The sequence below is a fragment of the Vombatus ursinus genome, unplaced genomic scaffold, assembly GCF_900497805.2.
Source record: "Vombatus ursinus unplaced genomic scaffold, bare-nosed wombat genome assembly UNPS02000580.1, whole genome shotgun sequence".
Taxonomy (NCBI): domain Eukaryota; kingdom Metazoa; phylum Chordata; class Mammalia; order Diprotodontia; family Vombatidae; genus Vombatus; species Vombatus ursinus.
The window spans coordinates 22,652,290-22,675,897 of record NW_020940358.1 but is presented as its reverse complement, the minus strand read 5'-3'; the positions used below and the strand labels follow the sequence as shown (position 1 = coordinate 22,675,897).

Sequence of the window (23,608 nt, the reverse complement as noted above, 5' to 3'; positions counted from 1 at the left end):
TGTGATTTGGCAGGAGACTCAAGTCTGCTCAGGAATTTGTTTTTAAAAAAATTAAACCAAGCCCACATCCATATGTCTTGCTCCTGCTGACAATTGTGTCCTCCATAGGCACCTCAGGGAGCTAAAAAGGTGGGGAATTTCTTTTTGATGGGGAGAGTGGGTACATAAGAAGCCACATATGATGCCAAGACCCCCAAGAAGAAAGCCGGTAGTTAGGTCCACACCGTTATATCAAGAGGATGATCAAACCATTCAAGCAGCTTAAACATACAGAGGACAAGTATGAGGGGGAGGGGGTTAAATTTAAACAACAAAGCGATGTTAAGTCTGCAGAGGAGCTATTTCACGCCTTCAAAGCTTCGCAGGACTGGGATGCACAAGGGGTGCCTCTTGCAAACTCCGGAGGATCTGCAGTGATGATTGCACTTGTGAAAAGATTGCAATGGAGCCTGCACCTTATGGAGGTTACACTAAAGAGGCTGCACGGGAAGGAGAAAGGATGTATCCATCTCTCCTCGTGTAGCGGGGGGTGGGTGTGGGGAGTGGGGGGGGCGGGGAGCGGGGGAGAGGGAAGAGGAGGGAAGGAGTTCATGCAGCTCAAAGTGCAAACCAATCGGTGCATTATTGCATGCATCGTGAAAGATAAAAGAAAAAAAGAGTCGAAGAATCGCTTACCTTGATTTGGTTCGTAAGGCTGCACAGAGCCGGCGTGGTAACGAGGAGGGGGATCCCAGCGGCGGGAGGCTCGAGGGGCAGGAGGCGGCGGCGGCGGCACGGCAGCAGCAGCAGCGGCGGCGGCGGCGGCCGCAGCAGGGTGGGGGGCGCGAGCTCGCCCGGGGTCTCGCGCTCCGGCTCGCGCCGCTGCCGCTGCGGCCGGGGGGAGCGGCGGACGCAGCAGAGTGAAGGCGGCGGCAGCACGAGACGCCGGTGGGAAGCGGCGGCGCGAGCGGCTCCCTCCAGTCCCCGGGCGGGCGGCGGCGGAGTCGTCGAGTGGTGCAGACAAAGGGGGAGGAGGAGGAGGAGGAGGAGGAGGAGGGGTGGTGGAGGGCGGTGGGTGGGGAGGCGGCCTCACCGGCGGTGGTGGCGGCAGCCTCGGCCGCTTCTCTCCTCCTCAGCAGCGCCAGGCGGCGGCGGCGGGACCGGGAGAGGGAGCTCGTCAGAGTAAAAGAGAAAATCCCCCTCAGCGCTGCCCGGGGGAGGGGGGGGCACAAGATGGCGGCGGCCGGGGAGGGGGTGGGGGTGCGTGAGTTCAGCTCATGGATCCAGGCGGGCGGCTGAGGGGACCGGGCCGGCGGAGGCGGCGGTGGGCAGGCGGGGGAGGGGGGGCCTGATCCCGCGTCTCCCCTCAGCAGACAATACAGGCGCCTCGGAGCGAGTCCCCGAACCTGCCCTGGCCAAAATGGCGGCCGAGAAAGAGCGGAAGTGACGTAAGTCCTTCATTAGCATAAGAGGACTCATTGTCCAGCTGGGGGGGCTCTTGCCCCTTCCCCCCACTTTTGGGGGGGGGCATTTACCCCACTTACATTGCACTTTACATTTCACTTACCCTAGCAGTGTGGGTCATACCAACTCTTCTCCCCTCCTTCCCTGGGGTAGTTATATAATATCATTAAAGGAGGGCTGTTCTCGCGAGAATGGGAGGTGTGTCGAGGGGGGAATGAATTTGCTATTGACCCACTAGGAGGCGCCTTGAATAATGGCCGCACTGCGCCGCCTCCTCCAATGTGTGCGGCTGGCGCCTTCCTCTGGCCACTGCAGGCGGAGGCAGCAGGACCAAAGCACTGCCCTAGCACTCAGTCAGGTGGCTGTCCTGAGAATCCCTGCGCAGGGCCCCAGCTGGGCCTGAACTACTTTTGGTGGGGGGAGGGGGTGTGTGGCAAGATGCACCCACGTGGAAAAGTAAAGTGTGTATGTAGGGCAAGGGAAGAGGGTCCCTAAAGGACAAATTAAGATTAAGGGTGAAAGGGGAATCACCTGCCACAATTAAGTTGCTCTCAAGTTACATCAAAAAGGAAGGCCACATTCCCTCAAGCCATATTCATTTTTCCTCAATGGGTGAAAAAGTTTCTAAGGCACTGCCTTAAATCTTACAATGAATTTAGTGAATTAAGTTTCTCAGCCCAGGCTTCCCATCCACCACCTGGCTTGGTGAGAATATTCCTGCAGATGAAAATTGATTTTTAGATTGTTAGTTGTTCTTTTGAAATTTTACATTCTCCATAGACATCCAAAGACATATGGATAGACCTTGGGGCAAGTCATTAAATCTGAGCCTCAATTTCCCCATTTGTAAAATGAGGAAAAGTTGGTGGTCTAAAAGGTCCTTTCCAACTTTATATACATACATAGATAAAAATACAGCCATATAGTTTGTTAGAAAATACTCTTCGTGGTCATGAACTTTTATCCAACATTATCTGTTTTAGACGCCAGCATTCATTTTCATGGGATTAATAATGTCAAAAGATGAGAAATTCTGGCCCTGAAAGCTACTTTTCTTTTGAAAGGTCATTCAATTGGGTAGGGCATTAGGGAGGCTGGAACTTAGGATCTGGAAAATTCAACTTAGGCAAAACTCCATTCTGTATTATGCATCTTCATGTAAAAATAACTTAAGTACCATTCCCTTCCCTCATCCTTATCCCCCCATATTTGTTTCCTTTGTCGACACTTTTAAATCTATCTTTCTGAAAGTAAGCCAGCAAAACCACTAAACATCACTTTATTAAGGTGGTTAACTGAAAGTACTGAGTAGTTATATGATACTAAATAGCAAAACAGTTTGGTATATTTCTACTAACATTATTAAACTGGCAGTAGAGCATAGCAAAAAGAGCACTGGGCTTTAAAGTAAAGCCTAGTTTCAAATCCTGATTCTCCTGCTTTGTGTGACCAAGTCATTTTTCCTCTTCAGCCTCAGTTTTCTCACCTGTACGAGGGGTTGGGCTAAATGATTTCTAAGGTCCCTTCCGATCTAAATCCTATAATCTTAAATTGATTTCCCTTAAATAATTTGGCTTATTTCCATAAAGCTTGCTCAAGAGTGTTAAAGTAGCAATTTAGCTTGCCTTTTTTTTTTTTTAAAATGAAGCAATTGGGGTTAAGTGACTTGCCCAGAGTCACACAGCTAGGAAGTATTATGTGTCTGAGGCCACATTTGAACTCAGGTCCTCCTGACTCCAGGGCTGGTGCTCTATGCAAGCAATTTAGTTTTTACAACATTCCTGAATTTTAGGTTACAAAAAATATTATTAAAACCTTATTCATACTTTCACAAAAGAATTAGAGGCTTATAAATTTGTGTAAGATACTGTAATTTGAAGATTATGTAATTTCAGTGTCCTCAAAACAATTTTAGTATTTATGGACATAGAATCAGAGGATAAGAGTTTGAATTCCATTTCTGCTACTTCTACCAGTATGACCTTCACTGCAAGTCCTGACTTTCACTTCACCCAAGACTCATTCCTTATATAAAAAGATGGGGTTCGAGTAGATGATTTCCAAGGGTCTCTTGCAGCTATAAATCCTATGTGTGAGCCTATAAGGTTCAACAAGTTGTCACCAGCCCAAAGTATTCCACATACTAATTTCCAAACTCAGGTGGCTGGCTAGGGTTCTTATGAATATCAGAAGGTATGTTTTAACTCTCAATTTGATTTAACTTTTAGGTTTTTTCAAAAACCAAAACCATAAAATTACAAGTGGGCAAAAGGGAAAAGTGTTATATTTCCTCAAAAGTCGTAAGGGAAGTAAAGAAGCTAATCATACTTTAAAAATAAAGCAGTTAATAAACGCTATTAGTAAAATAGAACTTGAACAAAATAATTTAACCTCTTTCTTGGCTTCAGTTTTTTTTTTTTTGAAGCTTTGGGTTTCAGACTATAGTATCAAAACTATGTAAGAAACTATACATCCTAAAATTTTAAATTTAGGGATTTTTAAAGCAAAAATTGGATAACAGATTCAAAAGCACAATGGCAAAATCTATTTTTCCTATAAAAATGCTTTTAGATACTATAACATCCTTTTGAATTGACTTTCAAATGGTGAAATAATGCTTTACTGATAAAAAAAATTTTTCTTTATATCAAGTAAGATTTTTAACACAATAGCTGAAGGAGAAATAATTTAAAAAAACCTAGATATCGCATTTAAGGAAATTAGAAGATGTAATACTGCTTACATTTAATTCACTACTACTTTTCTCTTAATTTTCTAACCTCTTATACTTTACAATGAAGTCATAGGATCTTTAGAGCTGGAAGTGAACTAAGGGTCACATTGTCCAGGCCCTTCATTTTAAGGCTGAGGAAACTGATGTCCAAATCTGTTAGTTAAATGACTTGCTCGCAGTCATACAGGGCAGAGCTGATTTTAGATGTACTGCTTTCTCCCTTTTTGTTATGTTAAGATTTAACAAAGTAAAACACAAGCATATTCACAAAAATTGGAAGTGAGGATTCTCATTTTCCTTATCAATTTAAATTTTATATTCTAATTTATAAAATAAAATAGAGGCATTTCTAGTTGTTTGAAGGTTTCTTGTTAATAAAACTGTAATAATGAAAATGAATTAAGAGTAAACTTCTTTAAGAAAGGTTGACCCCTGGTGGGCAAGTTAAGGTTTGAAATAAAGAAAACAACCCTCTTTGGACGGTGGGGCTTTGGAATGAGATTCAACTAACAATGTGGAAAGAACACATGGATTCAAAAAAAATTATTTTTAAAAGACACTGCATCACACAATGAAATATAAATTTTGGCATTTCTGATATGACTTGTTTGGGAGGCAATGTGAAATAGCAGTTTTTAAAATGTCTTTACTAGTGAAATTCCTGAAGGGGAAATATTTTAGTAATTAAAGGTAATAAAATTAGCAGATGTCTAATTAAGGAATACCGAATAAAGTGCAAGCAACTTCTGTAACTTAGTTGACCAACAAAATAATTAAAAGTGAATCTTATTTAACTCCATTCTTAGAATGATTTTTACCCAATCTATTTATGTACTATATATGTTGAGAACAAAAGTAAGAGTATATATATATATATTTGTTTGAAAAAAATGAGAGTACATTTAGCCTTTAAAGGCTCTCAACTTCAGGAATGTTGCTATGTGCAACTTGTTAAAAAGGATTTATTGCTTTTTTCACTTATTATGTCTGTCTCTATATTAGCAATATTTAATTTTGGATTCAGCTTACTAGGTCTTTATTTAGCTATATTAATTTCTACTCTTATTCAGAATCACGAAAGCAGAATATGAGAGGCACCATGAAATAGTGAATATAGCATGCTTCCAGTTCAGAAAGGCTTTGGGTTGAAGTTTGAGATGAGTTGGCTGTGTGACCATGGGCAAGTAACTCAACTTCTCAGTGCCATGGGCAATTTTAGGACACTAAGTTGCATACCTGTTGTGGTTAATGGGCATTTGGTAGAAGGAGTTTCCTCACTAAGAACTGCCTACAATGAAATCACAGGGTTACACCAAACAAAAACTTAATTTTTACTCTCATACAGAATTACCTAAAACTTACTATCTTCTTGAGAAAAAGCTCACTATTACTTAGGAATGTGTGTATGGTTTTGTGTTAAAGATTTTTAAAAATAATAATTATCTCAATAACTTTGGGCAAAATACACATTCAGTAGTGTCCAACTCTTTGTGACTTCGTTTGAGGTTTTCTTGGCACAGATAATACAGTGGTTTGCTATTTTTCTCCTCCAGCTCATTTTACAGATGAGGAAACCAAGGAAAACGGTGAAGTGATTTGAACGGCTAGAAATATCTGAGGCCAAATTTGAATTCAGGAAGATGAGTCTTTTTGACTCCAGCCCAGGCATTCTATCCACTGTACTACGTAGCTGCCCAAATACATAATGACCTAACCCAGGCCTGCACAACCTGCGGCCCACTGGTTTACACTTGTAGCACTCCAAAGGATTTCCTCTACATACAAAAGATGTTTCCCTCTCCATTTTTCTCAGGCAGCCTGAAAATCTTTGGCGGGCCCTAAGCGGCCAAGGGCGCAGGTTGTACAGGCCTGACTTAACCTATACTTACTAAGTATCCCAGACATGGAATTTATTTGCCTTTTCTAAAATATCAAAATTTTTTCAAATGCAGGAAGGAGATAAATATAGAACAGCTACACTTCCATCAATTAACTTAAACTTCCAGTTTGGTGCCAACAGCTGTTTCTTAATTGTTTTTAAGAATTATGAGCCTTTGCTATTCCACATAACTAGCCATAATGTGTCTATATGTACTTTTGAGCACAATGGAATAACACACATATGTAAATTCATTATTTAAAAAATGTATTTTCTTAGAAAAAAGCCCAAGAAAAGTTCAGTAAATTGTTTAAAAATGACTAGAATAACAGTTTGAATCTTGTACGAATTGGATTTTTTTTCTCATTGAGGAAAAAGTTCTTAACAGCTTAACATATCTATGAATTTATAACTATACAACTTTTATCCACATTCAAAACATACATTTAATATTTTTATTAGTCAACTGGTTTAATTTTTACTATGATTTTTCATATTAGAATGCAGTATTTCAAATTCAAGGGTTAAAACAGATCTACTCATTCAAGCTGCAATAAGGCAAAGAACCTAAAATGTTAATTTAAGATAGGTTGGTTGATTTCCTTATTAATTTAAGAGAAAATATTTTAAACCAGATGGTGGATTGTGAATGTTTTCCAACTTATGTAAACATTTTAGGACTATATCTCAATTATGTACATACATAATTCTTTTGAAGTCTATATTCCATAGGAACCCAAAGCTAGAAACTCTGCTTTTAGTATCATTATTTAAATCTTCGCACAAGAAAATCCAATTTAATTTATCAATAATGCTTTATCCAAAAATCTTATAAAATTTATTTATAAATCTCATTACAACTGTAAACAGACATAAAGAATATTTCTTCTTCCTTTACATGGACGTAAAACAGACCTCCAGAAAAAAAAATTAAGGTGTATATGAAATTTACCTTACCTTACTGTTTATGGTCTAAGAGTACAATTTAAAAATCAGCAACCAGGTCTTTTGTCTTATGTTTAAAATGAAACGAATATGATATTTTAAATATAAAATGAATAGTGTCATCTTATGTAGTAGCAAATAGAGTCAACAGTCCTTTCAAAAAGGAGACTATTTCATTTCCTCCCAACTTGGATTCACCATAAACTCGATCCACAAATGAGATTGGAACCTATTTGAAAACAAAACAAAAACAATATATCCTTTAAAAAAAGCAAATAAGCAGAATCTCAATGTGGTGCAAAACCACACAAAACTTTTACTTAAGTTAAACACAGAATTGGTGGAGTTTGCAAATAATCACCAAGTTTATATGTTTAAAGTTTAAATTATGTTGGGGTTTTTTTGTATGATGAGATTCACCTTAACTGAGTGAGGATTTCATGTTTTCAATGGATTCATGATCTTATTGATGTGGATATCCTCCATAATAACCCATGGATTTTAAGATCTGAAATTATAGCATGTGAACCACATGATGCTGCTTTGAAAAGACGTTCAACTCAAAAACAAATTGAACTCTCTTAAGTCTGCAATTGTGCTTCAAGAAAATGTTTTACTCCAAAATTAAAAATATTTTCTTAATTTAATTTTTTGGGGGCTTTTGAAAGAAACATTTTATCATTATGAATTTTCTCATTTCATAATTTTATAAATGGGCACAATGACATTAAATTGTATTTAAATAGTAGTATTCTACTGCTACTAAGTATCAACCTAAACCTATTTTCTCATTTATTTCTTCACAGTTCCAAAAAATTTTCACCCATCCTAGATGAACTAGGCAACTAGGACCCATGTATTTTACAATTTAATGGCTGCCTATCTGCTTAAGCTGATAGTAGGAGAGAAATTTACAATAATTAGACTTAGGCCAGGCTGATTTTTTTTGGTAGTGACCATGGGCATGGATAGACAATAAATTAATAATTAAAGGAAGCAGAAAAGAAAAAAAAGGGGTAAATGGAGGCAGAGTTCTAACAGTACTCTGGAAGGGAATGCTACCTTCTTCTATTAATCCTTCCTTAAAAAACAAACAAAAAACCCTTAACTTTTTTTAAAAGAGAAGTCTAGTATGTAGCTTTAGTGATTTCTTAGCATTAAACATGCTTTTCTAATCAGATTAGTCTCATACCTCTCCAATGGTAAAATTCAGTTGCCTAGCTCGAACAATCATTTCCATCTGGAAGACATATCCTTTAGAAATACATTTTTCCATTAATTTCTGTAGAACTTCCTTTCGGTATAGCCTGTAAAGCACGAGAATGATATGAAGCCTGGGACAAACACAGTAAAATTGATTTCCATTATTACCACAGGTCTACATTTTTAGGGCTTTGAGTCATGAAGTCCCACCCTCTCAGAAGAATTAAATTGAGGGCCACCCAAAAAGTCACAGAGACCCATAATGGGCATGGTTAAGTCACAACACATTCCCAGCCAAGAATTATGCAAGAGGAACATAAAGGTTATTATAAGAGAGATGTATGACTGAAAAAGGCAAGCTGATCAGTGGTGAGAACGAGGGAAAATTGAGTTTGCATACTATTCTGATATACACATACTCTCAAGGACCCAAGCACGTTGGGTGGACCCACTCTAGAGAATTTATGGACAAGAGTTACACAAGGTGGGTTTCAAGCTTTATCTCTTGGGGGGAGTAGCCACATCAATGAGACCACACATCTACTTATACCCCTAAGTATAATCACATCTAATTATTCCCTGACACTCACAGATATTTGTATAGTCTAACATAAAAACTTAATAGTGAAAATTTTAATCATTTTTTTATATTCTGGATCATAAAAATCTTACAATATTTGCATCTTTCAGGGAAGTGTGTATCTTTCTTCAAATTGCATGAAAAACTGTTAAATATAGTTAAGTGAATCATTTGAAGAACAGCTTACTATAGTCAATTTTCTGCCAAATTCTAGTAGAAAAAGATGCTTTAAAATTTCATTAGTTATTTTTTGTCATTTGATAAGAGACTTTTAAAAAGACTAAAGAAAAAACAAAATTCTGAGATATTAAGAAAGTAACAGGCCATGGAAAACCTTTCCAGAGGTAAAAAGAGCAAGGTACAAGGAGAAGGAAAAGTAAAAATGTAAGATAAGAAAAAGCATAATAATGAACTCCATTTTCTCACCTAAATGTCCCTAGGGTTTTATAATAAAAGCTCAATATGCTCTGTGAGAAACAGGCTACTCCAAGTTGCTACAAACTAGGCCTCCAAGTACTAGAGCTCTGCCTTAGAGGAGAAGGCAACAGGATGTATTTGCTCACAAGATGGGAGGTGATAAAAGCTGAGGATGGGGACATTCCTAATAGATAGAAAATGTGGCAACCTGCATCTTCAAAAGAAAGTACAAGCCTGAAACAAATAAACCAGTAACATAAGTACAAAAAGCAGACCTCTATATACTGGGCAAACCTCCACACATTCTTTTCAACCAGTATTCAAATGGAAAGGTGCTCCCTACTTCTAAAACTTCCCCAATCTCAAAAACCTTGGACTTGTTATTTTAAAGGAAAGAGAATAGTAGGGTTCTTACTCTCCCATAGGGACTTTAGAGTTCAACTAGTCTAAACCCCTTATTTTACAGATGAGGAAACTGAAGCCCAGGGAGGTCAAATGATTTGCCCAAAATCCAGTGGCAGAAACGCACTAATGCTGTCTCTCTCTCTCTCTCTCTCTCTCTCTCTCTTTTTTTAAAAAAAGAACACATCTTTAGAAGGGGGTCCAACTTAAGAGGTTTTTGTAGAAAAATTCCTTTCACATTCAACAAAAACTGTCTATTTCCTTCCTTTTGTTCTTTGACAAATTAGGGCTACCTCATTCCACAATGCCTAAGGGTTATATTTGGAAATCAGCATTCATTGTTTTGAGCCTTCCCCCCCCCCCCCCCCTTTGGAACTTGTTCTAAGGTTTTTCTAGTTCTTCAGTTTTCATGCTGGGAGTTCCTAATGGGTATGGCTTGGCTGAGCAAGGACAAATATGGGGATTTATTCTGTTTTGGGACCCCTCAATCCACAGATCTTTTTTCCTGAGAAGGAAATACAGGGTTTGATTATTTAAAAATTAAGTAGTGAATATCAAATAATCCTTAAATAAGAATTGGAAACCTGACATGATCTTCACATCACCATATATTTGCTGACCACCTTCAAAATCAGGCATGCTGTTTCATTCATTTAACAAGCACTGGTTAATAGCTTACTTAACTATTTGCCAGGCACTCGCTTCCACACAAACCTAATGCAAAACAGTGTAGAAACATTCTAAACATGACACATGAGGCCTCAGGAGTACCAAATTCTTTATCTATTTGGCTATTCCTAAGCATAAGGCAGGAATATATTCCTTAGGGATCTTCCCTAGTCACTACTTAGCCCTGTAAGCTGTAAGGCCTCTAGTCTCCATCTCTGAACTGATGATGTTCACATAGCAATAAAAAACATAATATCTCCACGATATATTTCCTCTTCGTGAAAGTTAGGTATGAGAGAGATAAATGGACCAATCACAAACATTCAAAGAAAATTGATGAAAACAGTTATAGCTCATATATAAATCAAATTTTTGTCAATAAATCTATCCTGTTTTCCTAATGGCTTATATTACATAAAGTCCTTTCTGAACTGTGATTTCTGCATGATCTTCAATTGGCCATGGATTATAGCATTTCAGCTTCAAAATTCTCTTTCTTCTTTACTGATAAGGTTTTGGCTGGTAGACGTTAGGCACTAGGACAGTTAGCCTGTAGTAATCCTTTAATATAAATACATCACTTTCTAATTTAGTGGGTTTTTTAAGTTGTCAAGCTTTTAAAATTTAAGGCTTTCCTTAAAAAAGAACATCTATAATTGCATTAAATATCATCCTAAAATCTATAGTAGCTAATGAAACAAAACTAAACTTGTGAAAAAGAACTTAGCCTTGGAGTAAAATGAATCAGCATTTTTTTTTTTTAGCTTTAAGGATGACAAATTTGGTAGTGCTGTCCCTTGGTCATTTGGCACAATCACATCAAATAGTTTATAGAAGTAGGAAGGTACAATAGACAACCTGGATTTGAAATCAGAGCATATGGGTTCAAAATCCAGGTCTGCTACTTAGTAACTCTATGACCTTAGAAGTCACTTAACCTCTGTGGGATTCAGTTTCCGCATTTGTGAAATGAGGGAGATGTCCTTTGAGGTCCCTTTAGGCTCTACGTTTATGACCTTTGTAGCATATCAGAAAATACAAGGAAAAAGATAAAGAAGGCATTTAGGTCCATTTTGAATTGTTCTTAAAATTACATATAGAAGGACAACAAAGCTCAATAAAAATATTAAAAAAAACCTCAAAATGCTTTTCTAGGGGAATATTTTGACAAATATTGGTTTAAATTGCTAGCAAATACAAATTTAACTATGATGTTGCTTATAGTTGTGCTACTGCCAATAGACAGACACTCATTCCATTAAGTTGATAGAAATGTTACGGAGTGCAGTATTAACCTTTTATTTTGTTCTTCTACTTATGAAATACTTCTAGAGGGTTGCCTTAACATCTTATATAGCACTGTTATAGAATATATCTTAAAATAGGTATATTTTCCAAGCATTTCTGAGAAACAGACATGAGCTCTAGGATCTAAGAACATTAGTAATGTGAGAAACCTAATGGATTAGGATGAGAGAGGAAGGCAATGCAAATTGTTGGAAAATAGAAGTTTTCCATATAATAATAAGATTAATACATCTAATAACAAATTAAGTATAATAAATAAATTAAATGTAACATATAATGTTAGATATAACGTAACATAATAATCACCATACCTGAAACTTCCAGTTAAGTCTGATACTCCTGGCCGAAGCAAAATTTGAGTTAAGAAGTTGGCTCCTCTGCTGCCAAATAAAATATCCAAGTTTTTATTTTAAAATTGCAAAGAAGCAGTCACAATAGATTTTAAAATATGGGAACATTAGTCACACATACTGATTAATATCTGAGTGACATTAATGACAACACAAGTAAATTTATGCTATCAGATTTAAAAAATCACCTGCTACCTTACTTTAAGAACCTTTATTGATTAAAAAAAAATTCCTGCAGATGGGGGTGTTTGCCTATAAAAGAATTTTCTGGTCAGTAAAAGATGTGACATCCTCCATTTTTAAGAACAGAAATTCAAATTTTTCCTTCTTTGAAAAATTAGGTATAAAGACTTTCCCCCTCACCCCAAACATTTGAATTAAAACTTATTTGAAAATAATTTCTATTAATATGTATTCATATTCTCATTCTAGAAGATTAACAATTTTCAAATAAGGGAAAATGAGTTAAAGGAATGTGTAGGGCATGTTTTAACTTTCCAGTATGTGATATAATGTAATATTGTGAATGACTGCTTAGAAGTGGCGTAAAAGTTACCATTCAGGAAAAAAAAGGCAGGCTTGTCACTTGTCCAGAGTGAGGGATAACAGTTTCAGTGCTGTGTTGATAGCCATAAAAATCAACAAACTAGTATTTATTAAGTGTTTATTAGGTATTCAGTAATTTTTCAGTTGTGTCCCACCCTTTGTGACCCATTTGGGGTTTTCTTGTTAAAGATATTAGAGTTGTTTGCTATTTTCTTTTCCAGCTCGTTTTACTGATGAGGAACTGAGGCAATCAGGGTTAAGTGACATACTAGTAAGTGTTTGAGGCCAGATTTGAACTGAAGATGAGTCTTCCTGATTCCAGGCCTGGCACTCTATCCACTGCACTACATCCACTGCACAACTTAGCTGCCCTCCAGCATACTAGGTAGAGCGTTTAAGGCAGGGCAGTGGAAGAATCTAGTTGAATGAGAAAATATGATAGGGTTTGCCCAAATGCCTAACAAAAGGGATCTATATTAAATTAAAAATCCACTGAGGTAAACAGCACTCAGGAATAGGTAATCTGGTTCCCCAACCCCAACAGATAGTAAGCAAACTGAGGACAAGGACTTCCTATTTCCCCAGGGCCTAGGCCTGATATTCATAAAGAACACTTAATATCTGTTGATTTGAATTAGCCACTGAGGGATTTAAGAAAAAAAAAAAAGATTCCTCCTTTTTTACATCTAAAGGAGTGTAGTTCTAACCAGGACAAATCATTCATTTGCATGCTTTTGGGAAACTGGGAGTGGTTTCTTTGCGTAGTAGTCTAATACATTTGGAAGGGAAGAGCTTTTATCACAGATAAATAGAATTGAATTCCAAGTTAAAAGCTATGAATAGTTTTCATTAGCATTTCAAAATGTATCAGGACCTGTAGAAAGTGTTTAGAAAGCCAATACAAAGTTGTTTGTCTCTCTCTCTCTCTCCCTTTGTCATGGCTTTGGGAAACAAGTTTTCCCTTTTCTTAGGGAAAGTTATTTTCCTAGAGCTACAAAGAATTCAAAGGATAGGGACCAGACCTTTGATTTCCTGGATAAAGCCATCTCCAAGGATGAATCAAACCAAGTCTTTACTTTCTCAGTAACTTTAAGTCTTTAAGTGACTTCTCCAAGGCTAAAAGGCTAGGCTGTGTCTAGAGGCAGGACTTGAGTAGGCTTCGATTATCTACTACTCAGTGGTTGCCTCTCCAAGATTCCAATAGCAAACATCAATTTACTGTAAGAAGCTTATAGAGATGTGAAAGGCGATTAGTAGTAGAGTGGTAACTTTAAATACGCCCGTATGAAAATATCTTTTTTTTTTAATATTTGAAACAGAGCACTGCAAATAACTAGTATTTAAAGTAAATGGCTTTAAAAGTAAAAAGAAAAATCTTTTTTGATATACTTAAAATAGTACAGAATAAAACATTTAGGCTTATTTGCCCAATAAATTAATTGGATTAGATTCAAAAGCAACTTAGACATTATTAGTGCTCTTGTGACAGAACAAAAGTAAAACTTTTGAATCAAAAGTAATTGAACATAACTGCTGTTACATTAACTATACTGTCAGAGAAATTATAGAGGTCTAGTTCAACTGTCTCAATTTATAGTATTAAAAAAACTACAAACCCAGCATCACAGAAGTAGTTAGTAATAAAGCTGGGACTAGAACCCAGATGCACAAAAATGTCAGTGGAGTTTAAGTAGTCACTGATTGACATTTAAAATATCATATGCATTTATGAATATCATACAAAAATCAAACCAATTTAAGACTAAAAATTATGATATAATTTAGGGTGGATTACTCTATAATACGTTAATTTTTAGAGTTTAGTTAGACTTTCCATTCAAAAATTGTTCTTACAGAAGTCCCACATATTATGTAAATACCTCTTCGCTTTTTAAATAGAAGATTCAAGACAAAAAATATATAAAAATTACTTTACAGACAACTAAATTAATCTACCTGACAATTTTTCTCTTCAAATCCCAGCCATAGACACCTCCATTTCCTCTGTAGCGAGTTCCACAAACAACGTCAAAATTACCTTCTTTTTGCTTCCTACAAGAAACATACATTAGCTGACAATTTCTAAAAGCTAGCACAACTATTATTTTCTCAATATAAAATTCTTAAATATTTGCAATTAGCAAAAAACTGTATTGGGTAAAGATATATTTAAATTTTTGTCATTTGTTTTAATTTCCCAATGTATTAGAAATACTACCTACCTAATGAATTCTGGAATAAATTTTGGCTGTAATTTGGGGGAAAAAACAAACAGTAAATAAAATGAGGCTAAACTTTAAAAACTAACATAGAAACAAGTTATCAAAGAAAAAACACTTACATGGTGTGAAAGATCAGCATCCATAATAATAATGAAGTTTCCTGTAGCATGCTGTATTCCATGAATATAAGCTGTTCCTGATAACAAAAGTTTAATAAGCTACTTCAATTCTTGGTGACTTTTAATGAATTACAATTAAATTATCAAGAGGAAAAATCTTCAGTGCAAATCAGTATTTAAAATGATACACATCTTAGTTATTGTTTTCAACCAAGATACATGTTCAAGTCTTCTTAATTTAAAGCTAATTTTTTTTAACAAGAAGAAAAAAATTTATTGGTTTTGTTTTTAGGCAATTTGAGGTTAAGTGACTTGCCCAGGGTCACATAGCTAAGTGTCAAGTGTTTGGTCTGAGGCTGGATTTGAACTCAGGTCCTCCTGACTTCAGGGCCGGTGCTCTGTCCGTTTGTGCCACCTAGCTGCCCCCCTTTTGGTGTTTTTTTTTAAACATCATTTCCCAATGATGCACCAGGCTAGACTCTCCTTTATAAGAAAAGTTAAGCAAAACATATTGAACACATATGCAGCAGTTAATAACTCACAGTCTACTACCTCACTAGTAAGAAGAGCGAACTACTAAATTTCCCCCTCCAATGTGGACACCTACTAAAAGAGAATATAGATGATATTCATAATCATCCAAGTTATCTACTATACTGTAGATCTACCATCTACAAAGGGTAAAAATCTTCAGCCTAACACTTAAGATGTGTTAGGAAAAGACAAGAAAAGGCAGAATAAAAACTCATTATGTGTATAACATTTTGAGGTTTGCAGAACAATTTACTCATAATAATCTCATGATACATTGTACAAATATTATTATCATTTTATAAATGAGGAAAATAAAATGCCAAGATTTTATGTGACTTTTTCATGATCATATAGCTATGCTTGTACTACAGACAGGAGTCAAACCTAGTTCTCCTGAGTACAGGCTTCTACCTGCACTGCTTGGCTGCTTCTAAGGAATATCAACATTCTCTGATTTGTCTGCTCCAGACTGAATCATCACACTTACTTAGGTGTGTGGGTAAACCTAGGTTTTTGAAGGCCAGCATAAGCTCTATCATATTTTATCAACACAGGAAGGCTGTGAGTCTTAGTGACAGACTGGGTCTGCTGAGGACTAGCTTTATTCAAATACATCAAAGGTTAATTAACAGAAGAATAGCTGTTAGGTGATGATTCTCTGGCTGTGGGTGAACATGAAACAAATAAAAATACTAAATAGCCATCAGTCTTAGGAGGCTCCCTTTCACTTTTATGATGGCAGAAAAGGCAAGTGTTAAGAACCATTTGGGTTTCAGACCACTCATAGGTATTATTTTTACTTTTTATAATTGCATATTTAGAATGCCAACAACCAACAAGATAACATACTACTAGAAAAATTAAGCCACAACCATTTTAGCTATTGAAGTTGCAGCTAAATGAAGACTAAGCATGATTCCTTAGGAGTCAAAAGAGTCTGGCAGATTTACTTTTATATTGTGACTAATGCAACAAAAAAAGTCATGATATGAGGGCATCTTTTTCTGCACTGCTCATAACTCAAAAACAAAAAGGATCAATGATCTCAATATAGGAATTCCCTATGAGATGATACAGAATAAAATCCAAATAATCTGCTCATTTTGTGATAATCCTAGTTCTCATCTTCCTATGTTAGCTATCAAGTATCTGATACCCAATATGATGAAGGGGGTGTGTGTAGATGGGGGAGAGGCCCTTCCTCTTGATACCTCAAGGAAAATAATGAAGCACATGGCTTGTCCAATAGTTAACCCTTCCTTCTCTCATATGACCTTTCCTTATTTTTTTTTTTACTCATAATTTCCCTGATGACATCCTTCACTTCCTTTCTTTGTAATTCCTTGTTCATGTCTTCCAGTCTGCTCATGTGCACCATGCATTTCTTTACTGACTTTTGAGTGATTTAAATTTAAATTCTGGGGAGATACCATAAATGTTCCATGACTCAGCCATATACTTGAAGAATGTTAAAAAGATGAGCCCTTGTTTTAAGGGAGAAGTTTGGGATCTACATGTTGCCCATTCAACTATCTATCAATCTGAACAACAGTCACTCTTCATCCATTTGGTTCTGTGGGGAAACTAATAGTAATTATAATTTCATCTAGAAAGTTCTGCAGTGTTAAAGGGCTTGATGTAAATAGCACAATGTATCATGTAGGATCTTCTAAGACTGTCTGCAGGATCACTACATCTTTTAGTTAATTTTATGAGAGTAAAGATGTGGCTCATAAGTACAAAACAAAAACCACCACAAAATAATTTTACTATATAATTTTATATATATAATATATATATATGTATATGTATACATATATGTATATGTATATATATATATGTATATGTATACCTGCTGCAGGAGACAGTAGTAAACCTGCCAAGTACCTTAGAAGCTATAGAGTCCAACCTTCTCATTTTACTTAAGAGTATGTAGAAGCACAGAGTGGCTATGGGAACTGCACAGTGATCACAAACTAAGTGAATGAGTTGGAAATTGAACCCAGGCAGGTTTTCCTGATTTCAAGTTTAGTGCCCTATCCAATATACCATGCAGACTTGAAGCAGCATATACTTGGACACTCGGTGACTTCAATGTAAAGGTGGGGAAGGAAAAGATGGAGAAAACTATGCTAAAAATATAATTTGGGATTTAAAAGTGAGAGGGCAAAAGCCTGGAGCTAAAGTTTCAAATTGAAACAACCATGAGAAATCATCTCATACCTATCAGATTGGCTAAAATGATAGAAAGGGAAAATGACAAATGTTGGAGGGGATGTGGAAAAATTGGCACTGAATAAGTAGATTATTTTAGGCAGAACTGTCATTTTTATTACATTGGCTCAGCCCAGTCATGAATAATTAATATTTCTCCAATTATTTAAGTCTGATTTTACTTATAAAAAGTATTTTATAATTATGTTCATATAGTTCTTGGATTTGTCTTGGCAGGTATACTCCTAGGATTTCATATTATCTACAGTTATTTTAAACAAAATATCTCTTACTAGCTCAGGCTTTGCTGGTGATATGTTGAAATGCTTATAATTTATGACGGTTTATGTTATATCTTGCTACTTTGTTAAAATTATTGTTTCAACTAATTTTTTAGTTGAATCTCTAGGATTGTCCAAGCACACCATCATATTGCCTGAATGGAGAGACAGCTTTATTTCCTCACTGTCCATTCTGAATCCTTCAATTTCTTCTTCTTCCTTAATTGAAATTGCTAGCATACCTTGTACAATACTGAATAATACTGGTGATAATGGGTATCCTTGTTTCACTCCTGATTTTACTGGGAAGGCTTCTCTAGCTTATCCCCATTACAGATAATGCTTGCTGATGGTTTTAGGTAGATGCTTCTTATCATTTTAAGAAAAAATTCGTTTATACCTATGCTTTCAAGTGTTTTTCTTTTTAAATAGGAATGAGTGTTATATTGTGTCAAAAGCTTTTTCTGCATCTTTATAATCATTATTTTTGTTGCTTTTATTACTGATATAATCAATAATGTTAATAGTTTTCCTTACATTGGGCCAACCTTGTGTTCCTGGTCCATATCTCACTTGGTCATAATGTATACTCTGTGATATAATGATACAGTCTCCTAGCTAGAATTTTATTTAGGATTCATTGCATCAATATTCATTAGTGAAACTGGCCTATGGTTTTCTTTCTGCCTCTGCTTTTCTGTTTAGGTATCAGCCCAATGTTTATTCCATAAAAGGAGTTTGGTAAGACCCTCTTGCCTATTATTCCAAATAACTCATTTAATATTGGAATTAGTTAATCTTTAAATGTTTGGTAGAATTCACTTGTAAATCCATCTGGTCCTGATATTTTTTCCTTAGGACAGTAACTTACGGCTGTTCAATTTCTTTTTCTAAAATAGGTTTATTTTGATACTTTATTTCCTCTTTTGCTAACCTGGGCAATTTAGGGCAAAACAACTCCTAATAATTGCTTTAATTTAATCTTCATTAGGTGTGTATTCACCCTTTTCACTTTCGATATTAGTGATTTGGTTTTTTCTCTTTTCTAATCATATTAACCAATGGTTTATCTATTTTATTGTTTTTTCATAAAACCAGCTCTAGTTTTATTTATTAATTCAATGGTTTTCTTACATTCAATTTTATTAATCTCACCTTTAATTTTCAAAATTTCCAATTTGGAGTTTAATAATTTGTTCCTCTTAGTTTTTTAAACTGCATATCCAATTCATTGATCTGCTCTTTATTTTACTGATGTAAATAAACATTTAGAGATATAAATTTTCCTCTGATTACTGCTTTTGCTGCATCCCATAAGTTTTGGTCTGTTGTATTATTATCATCCTCTTTAATAAAATTATTTATATGATTTGTTCTTTGACCCATTCATTCTTTAAGATTAGTTTTCAATTAATTTCCAACCAGTTTTTCCATGGTCCTTGACTAAATGTAATTTTTATTGAATTATGATCTGAAAAGGATGCATTTAATTTTCCTGCATTTCACTATAAGCTTTTTATGCCCTAATATATGGTCAATTTTTGTAAAGGTGTCATATACCTCTGAGAAAAAGGAATATTCCTTTCCATTCCCATTCAATCCTCTTATCATATCACATCATAGCTAGCTATCTAAGATTCTATTCATCAACTTTACTTCTTTCTTATTTTTTATTAGACTTGTCTAGTTTTGAGTGGAGAGTGTTGAAGTCCCCCACAATTATAGTTCTGCTAAATATTTCCACCAGTAATTTGTTTACCTTTAAATTTGGATGTTATAGCATTTGGTGCATAGTTAGGATTGGTATTACTTCATTATCTATGATACCTTTTAACATAATGTAATTTCCCTGCTTATCTCTTTTAATTAAATCTATTTTAGCTTTAATTTTGTCTGAGATCATGATTGCTACTCCTGCTTTTTTTATATTAGCGGAAGCATAATCCACTCCTGCCCTTTGTTTTGTGCCTCTCATTTTTAAACGTGTTTCTTGTAAACAACATATTGTCAGGTTCTGGTTTTTGATCCATTCCGCTGTTTCCACTTTATGAGTGAGTTCATCCCATTCAATGTTATAATTTCCCTCCATCCTATTTCCCCCCCACTGTTTATCCTTCTCTTTTTATTTTTTTTTTGGTTAGGCAATGGGGTTAAGTGACTTGCCCAGGGTCACACAGCTAGTAAGTGTTATGTGTCTGAGGTCGGATTTGAACTCAGGTCCTCTCGAATTCAGGGCCGGTGCTCTATCCACTGCACCACCTAGCTGCCCTCTTCTCTTTTTACCCATCCCTTCTCAAAAGTTTAGTTGACTGCTGATCACTGCCTCCCTAATCCACACTCTTTTAAAAGTCTCTCCCTTATCTAATCCCCTTGCCCTCCTACTTCTAAGTTAAGAAGACTTTTATACCCAACTAGTTGTATGTTATTCCCTCTTTAACTCATTCCCAATAAGAAAGTTCCTGTACTGCCTACCCTTCATCCCATCTTCCTCTCCTCTCCTCTCCACTGTAAAAATTCTTCCATTAATGCCTCTTTTGTATGAAATAATTTGCTCCATTTTACCTCTCCCTACCCAACTTTATTTTTAAGATCATTCTATCATAATCAACTCAACCCCAAGCCCTTTATCTATGTATACTCTTTCTAATTACTGTAATAATGTATAATAATAACATTCTTAAGAGTTACACATACTATCTTCCTAAACAGTTTAACCGTATTAAATCCCCTATAATTAGTCTTTCATGTTTATTTTCTTATGTTTTTCCTGATTCTTGTAAGTCAAATTTTCTGTTCAGTTCTGATCTTTTCCTCAAGAATGGCTGAAAGTCCTTTAATTCATTAAACATCCATTTTTTCCCTTGTAGGATTACACATAGTTCTGCTGGGTAGATTACTCTTGGTTGCAAACCCAACTCCTCTACTCTTCAGAATATCATATTCTTTTGGTCTTTTAATGTAGAAGCTTCTAAATCTTGTGTTATTCTGTAATTTCTTGAAGTATAGTGTTTAGACCTTTTTTATGATCATGGCTTTCAGGTAGTCCAACAATTCTTATATTACCTCTCCTTGATCTCTTTTCCAAGTCAGTTGTTTTTCCAATGAGATATTTCATGTTCTCTCATTTTTTTCATTCTTTTGATTTTTTAAAATTATTTTTTGATGTCTTATAAAGTCATTAACTTCCCCTTGTCCAATTCTAATTTAAGGAATTATTTTCTTCATTAGGTTTTTGGATCTCTTCTTCCAATTGGTTTATTTTCTTTTCATAATTTTCTTGCATTATTCCTTTCCCCAATTTTTCCTCTATCTCTCTTATTTGACTTTTAAAGTTCTTTTTTAAGCTTTCTAAAGTTCTTTTTTAAGCTTTCTAAAAAACTTTTTTTGGGCTTGAGACCATTTTATATTTTTCTTTGAAGCTTTACAAGTAGCTGTTTTGAGATAATTGTTTTCTGAGTTTGAACCCTGGTCTTCTTTATCACCCCAGGTTCTTTCTCTGTTGTTTATTCATTTTGTTAGTGGCCTCTTTCTTGTCTGTTAACTTTATGTCAGGTTCAGGCTCTGCTCCCAGGGTGTGGGGAATATCATCTCAGGCTTCAGGTTTTTCATGCTGTTGTTTTCAGAGTTCTATCTGAGGGTCTTTGACTTTTTGGTTCTTCCAAAGTGCTAAAATCCAAGGCCTGGTGTGGTCATTCCTCTTCTGCCTTCTGCCTGGGTTTACTATGATTTCAAGTACTCCTCTCCACCGGAGCCCTCCCATACTGCTGACACTGCAAATATTCCTCATAGTCCCAGAAACATACCACCATCCTCCATTTTCCAGTGGCTGTGCCCCTCTGTCCTGCAAATGAAAGCAGGAACTCTGCTCTCCTGAGAGTGACCACCACCAGCCCTCTCTATCCCAGAACCATGAGCAAGGCCTCCATCCCTCTGCCACTGCACTCACTGGCATCTGGCCATACTCCTGGGACCTGCATCCAGTGCCAACAGAAGCACCCCTCTTTCTCTACAATCTTCTCCTGATCAGCTGACCAATCCTGCCTCCCTCTTACCCCCACACACTGCAGAGTGCAACACCAGTGACACAGCTGCGCCCAGGTTTTGCTGTTTGTTGACCTGGCTGCACTTAGGCCAGACTGCCATCCTAGTAGGGCTGATCTTTTCCTAACACCTTCCCAAGTTGTCTTAGGCTGGATGACTGCTTTATCCTGACTTTTAATTATTTCTGCTGCTCCAAAATTCACTTTGAGGTGTTATTTTATCTTACTGGGGGGTGGTAGGAAGGTTTGGGGACAGCCAGGTACTTTCTAGCCTTATTCTGCCATCTTCCCAAAATTCCGTCCCAATACTCTCTTCTTTCTATGGGTAAGTGTTCTCCCCTGTTTCTCCTCTCCTTTGCTGGATCTTCATCCAGGCTGCACCTACTAACCTTGGGTATTCCATGGGGCTCTATTCTGGGCCCTTTTCTCTTCTCCCTCTGCACAACGGATTAAATTATCATCTCTTTGCAGGTGATACTCAGATATTTTTTAATCCAGCCTTAATCTCTCTTCTGACCTCTATTCTCACATCTCTAATTGCATCTTAGGCATTTCAGACTGGACATTCCAAAGACATCTTAAACCCAAAATGCCTAAACCTAACTTATTATCCTTTCTTCCAACCTTCCCCTCTTCCTAACTTCTGTACTGCTGTAGAAGTCACCACCAACCTCCCAGTCACCTAAATTCACAACCTAGGTATCATCGACTCTTTAATCTCACTCCTCACATCCAATCTGTGGTTGCCAGGTTATGCCCATTTTACCTTTTGTAACATCTCCCTCCTCTCCTCAGTCACCACCATTTCCTTGGTACAAGCTCTCATCACCTTACTTTCTGGCCTATTACAACAGCCTTCTGGTTGGTCTTCTTGGCTCAGGTTTCTCCCCACTCTAATCTATCCACCACCCACCTGTCAAACTGATATTTCTAAATTAGATCTGATCATGACACCACACTATTCAATAAACTTCAGTGGCTCCCTGTCACCTCCGGGATCAAATTTTAAATCTTGTCTGGTTTTTAAAGTCCATCACACCTCAGATACCAAATCCTTATCAAAGGAATCTGATATAAAGTTGTTTTTCCCCCCATTTGACTACTTCCCCTTTTATTATAGGTGTGTTAATTTTGCTTTTGCAAAAGCTTTTCAATCTTAGGAAATCAAAATTTTTGATTTTGTAATCTATTTTATCTTTTTGTAATTATCTCTAACTTGTTTGGTTAAGAATACATCTCCTAAATCCGGCCTCAGACACATAACACTCACCAGCTGTGTGACTGAGCAAGTCACTTAACCCCAATTGCCTCACAAAAATAATAAATAAAATTAAAAAATAATATATATATATATGCATATATATATATCCTACCTATAGCTGTGAGAGGTATATATGATCTGATTCTGTTCTAACTTTTAATGGTATGATTTCAATATTAAGTTCATGTCTTTAGAATACATTGTGGAATATGGTGCAAGGTGTTGGTCTAAGGCCTAATTTTTACCAGACTGCTTTCCATTTTCCTAGAAGTTGTTGTATTAACTCAAACATTGCATTCTTTCCTAAGTAATTTATGTTTTCCTATTCAACACTGGGTTACTGAGATCCATTATTTTTGATTCCTCTTTGTCTAAACTGTTCGATCAATCTACTTTCTCTATTTTTTAACCAATACTGGGATAGTTTTGACGATTGCTTCTTTATAACGTAGTTTGAGGTC

The 23,608-nt window shown here is 36.3% G+C and overlaps 3 protein-coding genes across 6 annotated transcripts in view; 1 reads left to right on the top strand and 2 right to left on the bottom strand.

Annotated features, from left to right (window-relative positions):
* The window catches only part of ADNP (activity dependent neuroprotector homeobox), a 30,772-nt gene extending 30,006 nt beyond the window's left edge, over positions 1-766 (bottom strand). The window contains exon 1 of the mRNA XM_027850931.1: positions 676-766. The gene's annotated coding sequence lies outside the window, so the exon portion shown is untranslated. The remainder of the gene's footprint in view (positions 1-675) is intronic.
* LOC114032887 (translation initiation factor IF-2-like) lies at positions 240-1,247 on the top strand. Its single transcript, XM_027848362.1, has 3 exons — positions 240-529; positions 694-776; positions 814-1,247. Exons 1-3 carry the CDS (start codon positions 240-242, stop codon positions 1,245-1,247), a joined length of 807 nt encoding a protein of 268 aa, XP_027704163.1.
* Positions 1,248-6,373: 5,126 nt separating this feature from the next.
* The window catches only part of DPM1 (dolichyl-phosphate mannosyltransferase subunit 1, catalytic), a 29,707-nt gene continuing 12,472 nt past the window's right edge, over positions 6,374-23,608 (bottom strand). Inside the window, exons 4-9 of one of the 4 annotated variants that reach the window (XM_027850900.1) lie at positions 14,818-14,894; positions 14,699-14,724; positions 14,433-14,528; positions 11,892-11,957; positions 8,194-8,335; positions 6,374-7,230 (exon numbers count right to left, since the gene is read on the bottom strand). In XM_027850900.1, the coding sequence (XP_027706701.1) occupies positions 7,126-7,230; positions 8,194-8,335; positions 11,892-11,957; positions 14,433-14,528; positions 14,699-14,724; positions 14,818-14,894 (512 nt within the window). In that variant the 3' untranslated portion in view covers positions 6,374-7,125. Of the gene's footprint in view, positions 7,231-8,193; positions 8,336-11,891; positions 11,961-14,432; positions 14,529-14,698; positions 14,725-14,817; positions 14,895-23,608 lie in introns of all 4 variants that reach the window. The other 3 variants (XM_027850919.1, XM_027850890.1, XM_027850910.1) reach the window with 3 other exon arrangements.

Excerpts from the sequence above, each read along its gene's own strand:
- LOC114032887 (XM_027848362.1), top strand. The coding sequence starts at position 240 with ATGATCAAACCATTCAAGCAGCTTAAACATACAGAGGACAAGTATGAG. Across the intron at positions 530-693 it reads CTCTCCTCGTGTAGCGGGGG|GCTGCACAGAGCCGGCGTGG; the intron begins GTGGGTGTGGGG and ends TTGGTTCGTAAG. Across the intron at positions 777-813 it reads GAGGCGGCGGCGGCGGCACG|GGTGGGGGGCGCGAGCTCGC; the intron begins GCAGCAGCAGCA and ends CGGCCGCAGCAG.